The sequence below is a fragment of the Sylvia atricapilla genome, chromosome Z, assembly GCF_009819655.1.
Source record: "Sylvia atricapilla isolate bSylAtr1 chromosome Z, bSylAtr1.pri, whole genome shotgun sequence".
Classification (NCBI taxonomy): domain Eukaryota; kingdom Metazoa; phylum Chordata; class Aves; order Passeriformes; family Sylviidae; genus Sylvia; species Sylvia atricapilla.
The window spans coordinates 35,861,123-35,874,319 of NC_089174.1; the positions used below are offsets into that span (position 1 = coordinate 35,861,123).

The window sequence follows — 13,197 nt, forward strand, 5'->3', positions numbered from 1 at the left end:
ATCCTCATTACAATTCTGAAGGACAGGCTAGAAACACAGAGCACTGGAAATTGCCCAAGGGGCATTTTCTGGATGCTAGACTACCAAAAGGCAAAGTATCCCTTTGGCTTGACAACGGACTCCAGACATGTCCCTCTTAAAAGCAAGTCTGTACTCTCTTGCAGGAGGCAGCAGCTAGCAAATGCTGCCTGTAAAGTGCTCTGTTGGGCTACCCTGGTGATGTCTTGGCTTCACAACACTCCAGTGTTTTAGCTAAGCGCAGGCCGGGGACATATCAGGGGCCAAAACCCATTCCCTTGGCTGAAACTGTCAGTTCCAGCAGCTTGAGACGAGAATTCAGCACTTGCTGTAGCAGTAAAAATCATGGCTTTTTTTACTATTTCTTTTACTGGTAAGCACGTGAGGCACTGTCCTTACAGTGCAACAAATGGAGCAGCTGTTTGTGTCACTTGCTGCTGGTTAAAATGTTTCCCAAGTAAGTGAGTATGTAGGCAAACTGGTAGTTGCTGCTCTGCAAGAGAACTTGAACTTCAGGAGAAAGGGGAGAAAACCCCTACATTTTACCTTAGTTCTGTGCAGACTAAAGTTGCTGTAAATATCATGGTGTACAGTAGTTGGAACAAAACAGTTTTGTTTTTTTGAGAGGAGTAGTCATACAGATGCTGGGTGAAAAAAGAACCTTTCTGGTCCATGCAGTTCTGGTGTCTTGCAGAGACTGCCAGAATTACATTTGCATTAATTTCAGTCCACAACTAGTATTAAAGAAGATTCAACTGAAAGAATTTTCCAAATACAAAAAGCACAGGGGATAAAAAGGACTACAATCTATGGTGACATCTATTAAGCTTTTACAGAATATCATGTGTATATTCTAGTTATCGACATTAAATGAACTGGTACTAATTGGGCAAAGCTGCCAACTCAGTCTTGTTATGAGTGTAACAGTCTTATTTAGGTCGCATTCATTATGCTGACATTGTATGTCAGATCCTGAATAAAGTTCGTTCAGCCATTTCTGCTGTTCTCCTTGTTTGCCCTGCTGTGTATGTGTGCTGCTGTCAGTGAAAGTTCACGTTTCAGCAAAGATTGAGTCTGTGTGCTTTGGGGTATGTATGTCTCGGGTATCTGCCCAGTGGCCACTTCTGCAGCAACAGTGTGACTGTGGGAAGGCATCCTTTGATTGAATCCTTCCTGGTGTTTTCCACATTCATGGAAACTGACTGGAACAAAATGTTCAAAGCTTTTTCTTTCTCCCTTTCCTCTTTTTTTTCCTTTTTTTTTTCTCTCTCCCTCTTTCTCTCTTTCAGTTCTATGCCTCAAAAGGCTGTAACTGGGTTCATTATTGTGTGATAAATCAGCACTAAATGTCTATGCATTTTGCTTCATTTGGGCAGCACCTTTTCCTTAGTGACAGCTGGTTGGCTCAGCACACTATAATTATCAAGTCAAAACCAAGATGCTTTTAGCTGGTGGATGCATATTGGCAGAGACTGAATTTGTCCTCAACCTCATCATGGGCCACAGCTTTAAAATATCCATTTGGGTGGTGGTTGTTTTGTCGCTGTTGGTACTGGGGCTCTGACAGTTTGTTATCACACTGGACCCTGTGGGAAGCTGTTTTTATATCTTTGTTTTCCGTTAGCTGCTGACATACTGTATAGCTAACTTCTGATCAATGTATCTGTGTTCATTCTCTTGCTCTAAAATAAAATTTTATTGATATGTGGGAGGGCATTTATATGTGTTAGTGAGAATTTACAAAGGCCTTACTTAAAGTCTGAAGGAACGCGTACTGACACCAAACAGACCTGTGGGTTTGTTGTCTGCAGTGGAACCAAGACACTCTCTGATGCTACTTTAAACACACCTCCATTTGACAGAGTGACTATGAGCTGACTGAGTGACTGGTGCCTGGCTGTCCCTGGCCATGGGGGTGTACAAGACAAGGCATTGCCTGTGACCCACTAAAGGACAGGTGGCCCTGTGCTGCATGTTGTGCAGATAAGTTGCAAGAAGCTGAACATAATAGAACTTTTTCTCCCTCGCCAAACTTGTTTTAGCAAAGGTGTAGAATTCCTCCTTATTTATCTGAAATGTAGAGAAATATAATTTCAGCTGGCAAATAAGGTAATCCAGAGCTCAAGTGAGAGAAAGGAGATTTCTTATATCCTTTTATACATCTGTTATCTAGGTGTCTCAGTTTTCATGTTACATGAGAATAACATGTGACTTTTCTTGCAAGAGAAATTGCCTGGAAAAGTCCTCCTGTTCCCAGGGACAAGTCACAGTTTTCTTTTCTCACTTTATCATGGGGTAAGCTGGGTTTTCTATTAGGACAATTAGAATAGGTGCCCATCTCAATCCTATTTTAAAAAGCCTTTACTGTTCTCAGATCTAGCTAGCCTATAGTTTAGTGTAGCTTACAGGTAATGTCCAAAGAGGAGTACCACTGTTTGCTTATGCAAGGCTTAATACAAGGAGCATGGTACTGTCTAATTTGCATCCCGCCCTAGGATTTGTTGTCAGACCCTGTGGAATGATATGTCACCCAAACTGTAGAAACTTCATGGCCTTTACACATGAATTTTTTTTTTTTTTTTTTTTGTATAAATATACACTTTATTATATTGGTCCTTTGGAGGATGCAGGAAAGAAAAATCAGGTCAGAAGAGGAGGTGATGTATGGTCTGCAATAAGCAATAAGAACTTTTCAAGCTTGAAAAATTAAGCATGTGCATGTATGGAAACGTAGAAAGATTTTTTTTTTCCCCAGCACGTTTATAACAAGACAAAAGGAGAGTGTTCTTTTCTTTGCAATTGTTAAGGCTTTGATCCTGAAAAATCCCAGCATGTTCAGTCTTGCAAACCCTTTGTGAATCCATTTTATTGACCTAAAAGTGAAATCTTGCAGGTCTTTTTGCTTGAAGGTAGTACAATGCAATAATCTTTTGACTGCATTGTGACTGCTGTAGAGGTATATGTCACAGCCCAGTGGTAAAGATGAATTTTCTGGGTGTGCCTTGCATGGATGTGCTGCCAATTACATCATAAGCACTGGAATTTTGAAACAGTAGCAGGACCAAAGGGAAAATGCCCTGTGGGGACATAAGTCTCTGTGTATGGCATGTCCTAACAAAAAGGTGTGCCAGTCTGGCAGTGAAACAAAAGCAAAGCAAGTGCCTCACGTTGGAAGAAGGCAGAAATACTGAAGGACAGCAAGTCTGTAAAAGGGAATAGCTGCTTGTCCAGGTTTGTTTACATTTTATGACGTTTTGGTCTTCTGTCACATGGGGCCCGGGTAGTATAATGCTAACCCCTTCTATGACTCCATAGGACAGAGGGTGAGCCGATGTTCTTGCTGTTCCAGTGTGTAGGAAGACTCAAGACATATTTTTTTCTTCATTCTGACAAGTTTGTTTTTCAGAAAATAATTTTGTTTTGTTTGTTTGCAGTGTCCAGTGTCTTTATGTGTCATTTGGGCATCCTCCTCAGAAATGGCTAAACCCTTAACCTGTCTTTGCGTTTAAAGGCCACTTATGGCAAAATCCAGGAAAGAAGGAGATACACACAGAATCATAAGAGCAAATAACCATGTAGCAGCAAAGCCTTCGCCTTAGTTAAGGAAGTAGGCAGAGACTGAGCCTTTAGCTTAGGGGAAGAGTTTATTTCAGTTAGCTGAAAGAAAGCAAAGCATAAGATAAAAAATGTGCAGGATTCATGTTTCCTTACAGAAAGCCACACAGTGTGTTGCAGCCTGATAGAACTGTAAAAGGAATTTGGAATTAAAATTAAGAAAAATGTAAATAATTTGCTCTAAAGCAGTCTATAAGACTGGGTTCTGTCATGCTGCTATGATGTTTTCTCTAATATTCCCTTTTCTTTCTATGCTCAATTAGCAGCAACAGGGCAAGCCAAACCCATCTAACATGCAGCCAGATGCTTGCTGTCTTTCAGAAAGATAGTTCAGCAAAAGGTAAAGATTGAGTATGTGCTTAACTTTTAAAAAAAGGAATAGAATTTCGACTGTGAGCCAAGCATATGGTTTATTCCTTCACAAGCTTGAAAGCTCCATTTGCTTTTCATATTTCGTTTTGAAAGGCCATCAGTAAAACCTTTCTGTAGTCCCTCATGTAGAGCTCTTGCCGATAGGTAAGTCTTTATAAAGCCTTACCTATCAGTAACAACAAAGACCACTCCTTTGCACCTGCCTGGGATCTCTACATCACTCATTACCACAACATAGAGCTACAAAATTATTTCCTTTTCCTTTTAAAATGAGAAGAGAAAAAGCAAAGCAGAGAAATGTAGATCAAAAACAGTGCAATCTTCTTTGAATTTCACCTTTCTACCCACTTTAAGCTTGAATATGGCTCATCTCTGGAAGTAGTTTCTTTCAGGTCCTACTTCTCAGGCTGGTACCCTGCAATGCTTTCCAGACTATGTCTGTTTCTGAAAACAGAGATAGAAAAATGTTAATATTTAGAAGACAGCCCTTCCCCCTCTGCAAGTATTTATTAGATGAGATATGCTACATAGTATTCCTCCATCCTTTGCCAAATACTCCTATTTTTGTAATACAGAAGACTCCTGAAGATTAGCATAGTGTGGAGGGAAAGGATTTCCAGGTCTGAACAGGAAGGGTATTTGTGTTGAGATCATTGTCTGCAGTTAAATATGAAAGACAGACCAGATTTGCCACCATAAAATAATATTAACAAGTTTTGCACAGCAACTCACACAAAATAGCCTCTAAGTTGTGTGATGATTAACCTTTTGGAAGAAGTGCATTGGAATTAGCATTTATAAATTAAGTGTATACTTATGTGCAAAGACAGTGTTTTGTCAAAATTCCAGCATGGTTTTCTGCTGAAAGCTGATTTACAATACTGTGCTGAAAAGCTTTTAGTAGGCTGGAAGCATCATAGAAAAAGCAATGCCAGGTGATTAATATATGCTACTTATTCTGAAAACAGCCAAATTTTGCTTTCAGCTCTTCTGTTATATCGAATTGTTTTAGCATGTAAAAGATCAGTTTTAGGTTGCTAGGGCTTGAAGGTCTTGTGCACCTCAGTTTTAATATGCAAGAGCAAGTTCATATGTGGATAAACTGTTGACTTTATTATTTTTTTCCATGAAGGGTGAATTAAGTAAAGCAGACTAACGCATTTAAGATAATGACAGCATTTTTGTTAGAATTTATTAAGTAATGCTTATTTGAGTATAAGGATCTAATCAAGTATGGCATCATGGCTATCTGTAGCCAAGCTGAGTGGATCTTGGCCAACTAAATCAAATAAATTACTGTAAAAAAAAAAAGAGTAAAGTAAAATGGCTCACCAGGAATCAAATAATAACCCAAAAGACAGTAGACACTTGTGTTTCAGACAGAGAAGAGCCATGCCAGCTACAGCAAAATGAATTTACAGTGGGCAAGATCTGTGGTGCCCCTGCTGCTCTGGGCAGATGGAAGAGAGCTGGATACCCTCCAAGGTGCTGCAGCACTGTTACAAAAGGAAGCCTGATTCTAACCCAGGAAAATAAAAATTCTGGGATTCAAATATTTATCCTGTGAGAATTCAAATGGTAAACGAAGCAACTGAAAGGTTAAGCTTCAGCAATCACAGATTTATTTGATTTACCAGATGTTCCTCCAGACAAGTAGGAAGTAAGTTCCTGGGAATTATGCCATTCCTGTGACAGTCACTTGTTTGCCTTTCATAAATGCTTTCAGTTCTTCCAGGAAGATCACTTCCTGTTCAACCTGGCATTAGATCCTAACTGGGCCATCCTTTCTTTAAGACCCATTTAGAATTTAATCCCTGTGAGAAACCAGACAAATCACTGATGCCCACCTAAGGGATAATTGTTTTACAACTCTTGAATTATACTGTGTTTTTTCCAAAGACACAAAACAAGATTCAAAGTGCTTCAGAAGCTGGACTTGCACAGGTAATGTGACAAAGCCCAAGTGCCTTTCTGGCTTTGTTGCTCTGTGAAACCTCCCTACTCAGTTTTCTATAGCCTGTGGCAGCACATTTCATTTTAAGCAGAGTACCTGAGGTACTGAGAGGACATTGTCTGTCAGATTATTTTACTTCTGTTGAAGAGGTGTGAGTTAATTCTTAGCTGTAGACTATTATATATACTATATATAATGGCGGGGGGGCGGTGATATACACAAGCACATTTTTATATATATGAGTAAAAATGTGTATATATATATTTATATATGAAAACATTGTACCTAAAACAGCTGGGCATGAGCCTTACATGAGCAATTGTTGCTGCTACATGGTAAAAATTAAACAACAATACACAAAATTTTTTATAGAATAATAAGTAATGAATGTTGTATGGGATAAATGCTACAAATAATCAGAAAGACGCAACTGAGCTGACCTATTTCTGAACCCAGGCAAGGCTGACAAGTCAAAAGGCTAAAAAAAAAAAAAAAAAAAAAAACAACTAAAATATTGTTTTGGCTTTTATTGCCTTATTAAAAAGTGGATATCTCAATAACCCAAAATTTCTATTCTGGCATTAGCTTATAGAAATTGCAGACATGCTGCTATTGCATAATACGATCACCAAGAGTCTAGACTTGCTGCATGCTCTTTGTAGTGAATTTGTATCTTTCTGCTAAAGGATTCCTGCAGAAACTTCTTTCTTGTGAGTGGCAAGTGCTGGACAAATTTGATACACTATTTAAACAATCACTTGGCCATTTACACCTGTTTTTTTCTAGCAAGTTCTTAGAAATAGTTCAGTCCAGAATTGCAATAGAAATAGTGGGAAAAGGAATGAAGAAATTTGCAAAATTATTTTCTGTGGAATGCTGTGTCACATCACAAGCTGAGTCTTTTCTATGACTGCCTTTTATTTATGCAGCTGTGGATATGTTTATAATATCACCTTCCTGGTTTCTTGGCATCCTGAAGGTCTTCATTCTCTTCTAAGAGTCCTGGTACAACAAATTTCATTAGGGCTGTCCCACATGTGTACCTCTAGCAAAGTTTTGAATAGTATCCTCAGAAGCAGACTCAGCAGATTAATTAGGTGGGCGTGCAACACAAAAGGATCTTACAGTGTTGGTAGTTCAGTGAGCAGTGATGCCTGTCAGCTGTTGTCTGTTTTATTGTCCATCAGTGAGTTCATGTTTAAGTCTCTCCATAAATCTCCTCGCTCTTCTCATGAGATAGATGGGAATGCATTTGAAACCTACAACATTTGTGATATTGTAATTGAGTGAGATCTTCAAGACGAAACATTCACATGCATACCACATAGGTATTTTGTTTTTGTCGTCCTTAGGATATCCAGCCTTAAAAGGACTACTGTAATCTATGGATGTGAAGAGATACATAGAGCTGATTTTATGTTTTTATCACAACCTTGTGGAGAGTAGCTTCCAGTTGGGAAAAATCAGCTGGAAACAACTTCTTTTAAAAGGATATTTAAATTTTTTCCCAAAAAATTCAAGAGGATGACTGGTGAACTGGAGAAAATGCTTTCCTGGGTGGAGGAACTTCTGTCTCTTTGTCTTACCAAGAAGGGCAAGAAGGGTGTTGATTACGTGTGTTTAATAGTAAACCTGAAAAGGCTGCTAAAGCTATCAGAGAAAGTCCTCTAAAGACCAAGAGAAGGAGATGCAAGCCAGACAAGTTAATGATTAAGAGATAAAGAAAAAGGCATGCATTTTTATTAGCAATGAAATGATTACACGGGAAAGTAAGTGGATAGTTCAGACTTTGAAATCAAGACTGGCACAGTTTCTGGAGAGAGTCTTCTGCCACAGACAAGTCATTTAGCTCAATATTTTGCTCTTTATAGTTTAGACGGTCAGCTTAGATGGTGTAATGGTCGCATGTGGTGGTAAAATGTTAAGACCTACTGTTTGTCACCGAGGAGAAACACTTTCACTCTGTCAAATTTCATTTTTTAATATCAGAAAAAAACGGTTAATAATTTATCCTGCTGCTTATCTTGCTGTCTCTAGCTGGAATCATTCATGTCCAGCTCAGGGAATTCAATGTGATGGGGGGATTCTGAGTTGCTTGTTCTGCTGGAACCCATTCCAGAATGTGGTGTGACCCTCTCTGTTCAGCCTCACCATCAAAGGTAGGTTACCTGGGGAGTCCCATACCTAGGAATATGTATTACACTGTTTCCAGTGTGACAAACTGTCTGCTAGTGAGTGAAATACCTAAAAGTCCAACTCTTTTGGTGAGGTGCTTCCGAGACCATGAGATGAGAAGAGAGACTTTTTCTGCAGTTGTACTTCCTGTTTGCCCTTTGTTTTCCTGAAGTCATCCGTCAGAGCCCCCTGCTTTTAAGGGTGCGGCTGTGTGGGTATTATTTTAACATAGCCTCTTTTCAGCATTTACCTTTCTTTAATTTGTTTTGTCGTGCTTCATATTTTATATTTCATTTCTCTCTGAAGTGTTTCAACTCAATTTGGCTTTTAGGTTAATGAAACATATTATTTTACAGAAATCAGTTAAGATTTAAAAACAGAGATTATATGCTCTTAAAAGTACAAATGGCAGGTCAAATACAATTGCCCTTTAGAATCAAAAGAAGGAAAATACATAGCTGTCATTTGAATGTTTGTGTGCCTTTTCTTGTGAGACTGAGATGACTTCTTTGTTTATGTCACCACTTTGGCCAAATTCTGCTTTGTTTCTTCAATGTAAATCCAGGATAATCTTTTGGACTTTAACAGAGATAATTTGTTTTATCCTAATAGTAAAGGAAAGCAGATTTTGACCTGAATTTTCCAGTGTATCTCCTGCTCAAGTATCCTCCCACTGAAGACTGTGTCTTCACATCTGGGACCCTGAGTGTGCTAAATGGATTTTTTCCTTGGCTCACATATCTGTCACATCATATGTGTTTGATTTACTGACATTGTTCTTATGTTTAATCTCCACCCATATAGTCATACTTACTGTCATTTTTTATTTGTTTAGTAACTCGGTGCAGCTCAAAAAGGTAACAGGAATGGATAGACCATAACAAGTTGCAAATACATTCTGTGCAGACCTCTTCTGTGCCTTGCTGTGTCTCAGCTTTTATAGTTTGGTTTATGGGATGGATTGTTTATTCAAATGGTTTGTTTATATAAGAGTTTAACAGCAGCTCTAAGTGTACTACAGAGAAGTATTAAATATGTTTCTTAATTATTTTTACTGTGTTGTTTGTAAAGTCCTCCAGGAGCTTCACAAAAAAACTCCTTTGTATTGCTAGGCCAAACATTAGCAGTATAATGGGCTCAAAATGGAGAGGACCCATACAAAATTCAGACTGTCTTCATGACCAAGACTTTGGCAGCTGTGGGCAGAAAAAAATGAAAAACTGCTTTTGCTGCCTTTTCCCTCTGGGAAAGGAAGAGAGGCGTCCTCATGGCAATACTAGTAAAGCAGAGGGAAAGAGAATTCTCCAAGAGGCAGGGTTGGATGGCAAGTTTTTTAGGGGATAGGGGGTAGCATTTATTTGTTATCAAGCATTTTTGAAGCTCAGGTGATGAAATGTGCCACACACCAGAGCTCAGGTGGCATGCCAGGGCAGCAATCCTTCAGCTCTGCTGGTCTGCCTTGTGACCAGTATTAGCAGAGGCCAGCAATGCTGGTTAATTTGTGTCCATGGGGAAAAGGTGTGTTTTAGTTCAGGCCTATCTTGTGCCAAGCCTTTCTTGCAAAGCCTTTCTTGCCTTCCTCGTCTGAGGAGGAAATGAAAATAAAAAGTAAATTCATACTGACTGCAGGGGACCTGCTAAGGTAGCTGGCCAAATAAAGCATCACCATGACAAAACTAAATTTTATGCTAGATCAGTGTGTGACAAGAGTAAGAAATGTAGGTACTGTGCAGTCCCATTTCATGTGTACCTAATGGGACGCATGGCCTCTCCTAGAACACTTGTCACTGGAAAAGGAGGCTATCCCCACTGCAGCCACCAGCTGTGGGGAAAGCAGCAAAGCCTGGTGAGTCTGGTGGGCTGTGGGGAGAATCCAGCCTTTCCCACTCTATGCACAGGATACTGGAGGGCCTGCTTGCATACTAGCTAGGGGCCTTCTAGCAGTTACCAGCTGGATCTGGTGGAGATCTGTTCCTCAGGTGTGCTGCCCACCTCATAACAGCAGGTGCGTGATGGACTGCTCACTCTCTGAGCCTGCTCCAGCACCAGCTTTCCCTTGTGTCCACACGCATAGATATGAAGTGTGTTTACATGCAGTGTGCTTGGGTTAGGTTGCTCTAGGCTTAGGGTGTGTGACACACATTTTCTTCTCTTGTAGACTGTGATCCTTTTCTGCTTTTCTTTCTAGTGACTGAAATAGGGACACGCTGTGCTGTTTCTCCATACTGATGTTATCATCAGCACTCCTCCTTTAGTCATTGGAGGCAAAGTGGTTTTAGTGATCACTTGGTTTGGAATAGGCATGTGACCAAGTATGGAGGCAGGTGTCAGTCTGCATCTGGTTAGACCCTAAATTATTAGCAGGGTTCAGTCCTGGTCCCTGCAGCTGAAAGGTGAGATTTTCACCCTTGCAGAAGCCAGCCTGATGCCTGTGCACCACTATTTAATTCACGGTGTTTAGAATTTAAGTTGCAAATGGGCTTCTTCCAGGCAGGGTTAAATTTCAATGTTTGCAAAGACAGCTAAGTGCAGTGAGGTCAAAACCATCAGCAGATGCTGTCTGGATTGTACAGTTTCAGCAACACAAACTGTCTACCCTGTTGGCAGCTAGACTGCCCTTAGAAGTGCTTTATTTAGCTTGAACATTGTAAATTGATAATGTAGTCTAGAAAATTTAGTACAGGATTTTAAATATTAAAGATTTTAATGGAAGCTTTTGCTGAAAGGAGAATGTAAAGTCAAAAAATGTTCAAGGACTTCAATATTTGAATGAATTGGTTCTGGGCAGAAATTGAACTAAGGTTCTGCCTGCTGTGTGGACTAAAGCCTTTGTCCATCTTTTGTTTCTTTTACTTCAGACCAGTATTGTAAATCATGTTTGTGAGAACAAAATTTCTTATCTTATTGTAACAATGTGAAAAAGCAGTGGTTTACTTACAAGTTGTAAGTAAACCAGAGTGTTAAGTTGCATTTATTTGAAATATGATACATTTGGTTTTCTTGGTTTTATTTAAAAAATTTTGGATTTGGACAGGAGAGTTCTGCTATTGTTAAAGGTACAAAAGTAGAAAAGGTGTGAGAAAGGCTTGGTTTGTTTACTCATTCGCTATCTTAATGTTTTTTAAAAAGTAGCATTTGTTCTTATGTATGCTCTGCAGCAATCATCCTAACATGATGATAAATGGCCAGTTCCCAGGTAAATCCTAATTCCATGTCTTCTTATCCAGAAAATGCACTGCTCTCCAAATGTATAAACTCAGTCTTTTTTCAGAAAGTGGTAAAAAATGACATGGGTGCTTCAATTCCTTCCCTTCTTTACAGACAATCCTATCTCCATGTGGCTGTAAGCATGGACTCCATATCATCTTGGACTTGCAGCTCCTTTCTGACCTCAATTTTGTCTTCTTTTCACAGTCGTGCATCACATCAAGCGCCACAACATCGTTCTTAAGAGAGAACTGGGAGAAGGAGCCTTTGGGAAAGTCTTTCTGGCAGAATGCTATAACCTGTGTCCTGAGCAGGGCAAGATCTTGGTGGCAGTGAAGGTAAAGGAGTCTAGGGTTACCATTATTAATTCATGGTTCCAACTAATGCTGTTTCATTTGTAAATAAATAAATGAATAAATAAATGTTTGCCTATTCTACAATCCAGTGTAACTGTTCTGATACCTGTAGAAGAGTTCACAAGGCTAATGTAGTATTAAGACAATTTGGTATTTGATCTTGCTGTGGATTATAAAATGTGAACTGAATCTTTTAAGGAAAGGAGAGGAAACAGATTGAGTCATGAGGGGGGCAAAATCTTTTATGATCTGTCCTAAGTACAATCAGTGAAAAATAATGTCTAGGTCATTAAAAATGCATATGATATATGTATGTCTAAAAAATAATCTCTTAAAAGCTAAGTGAATAGGTTATGTGTATAATTGCTAGACAAAGAACACCTTTCTGTTTCAGGATGGTGCTGTTCTTTTCATCAGCAACTGAAATTGTCTGTGGGTAATTTTCATTAATATAGCTTGGAGACCAAGCCTGCTTCTCTGCACGAAGCCCTTTTTGTCCTCCAGAATTCAAGAGCTGAGGTTAGCTGTTGACCTTAGCTGTGGATGTAGCTAGAAACCAATATTGGTGAAACTACACTCTCAGAGTTTGAAAACTGTCCCTGAAAACAATCTCTTATTCCCGTCTGTAGTAGTCTACCAAAAATTAAACAAGGTGTCCAGCATTTGAAATATCTCATTAAGTGCAGGGGGAATAGATGTCCAGAATTTGGGCTGTGCCAAGTGACTAGAAAATAATTTTATCTGACAGGTCACAATTAGGCAACCATGTGTGCATTTTGGATGAAACCACACAGTAAAAGAAATCATGTAGATGATCTTTTTGAATTTGGTAACCAGAAATAGAGTCTTGAATCTGACAGTGGAAGAACTTGAAAGGAGGATAGTCTTGTAGAATGCTCCATCAAAAACAGCAGGTTTTTGGGTTTGCCAAGGTTATAAGCTTTTCAGTACTTGGGAGTAGTTCAGTCGACTTGACTGGTGAGAAGAAAGATAGGCCCTGAAGGGATATAGCATAGACAGGAGAAACAAAGAGATAAGAGATGACAAAACTAGACCTGAATAAAATTTTTGTTGTGTTTTGGTGAAGCTATAATGGAAGTAGCCTTTATCACTTTAGGGAACTGCTTGGTAACAAAATAAAAGTATTTCCATTCACTTGCTCCTTTTGAAAGTCCTGTCCAAATGGAGCCTAGCACTTCTGCTGTTAAATACTGCACTGCACTTTCTCTCTCCTGCTCATTCTCAGTGTTAATCAAATGGAAGAATACTCCACCTGTAAAAGAATGTCTCCATAGACCTAGATGACAAATCTATCTATTTTCTGGGCAATTGGTCATACTATTTTGATTTTTGGGGTTTTTTTTTATCAAATCCTCTCTTTATAGTGTCCTTAAGAAGAATCTTGTAGGCAGCTGAGGGAAGAATTACCTCTGGGAACAGGTTATGACATTTTATGTTTCTGTCATTGTCTCTTAAATGTGACTCTGGCTGTTGTCATAG

At 39.2% G+C, this 13,197-nt stretch overlaps 1 protein-coding gene across 2 annotated transcripts in view; it reads left to right on the top strand.

The window, feature by feature from the left end:
- Window positions 1-13,197, top strand: part of NTRK2 (neurotrophic receptor tyrosine kinase 2) — a 191,274-nt gene that overhangs the window by 131,324 nt on the left and 46,753 nt on the right. For both annotated transcript variants that reach the window (XM_066340039.1, XM_066340034.1), the window contains one exon: window positions 11,549-11,679. In XM_066340039.1, the coding sequence (XP_066196136.1) occupies window positions 11,549-11,679 (131 nt within the window). The remainder of the gene's footprint in view (window positions 1-11,548; window positions 11,680-13,197) is intronic.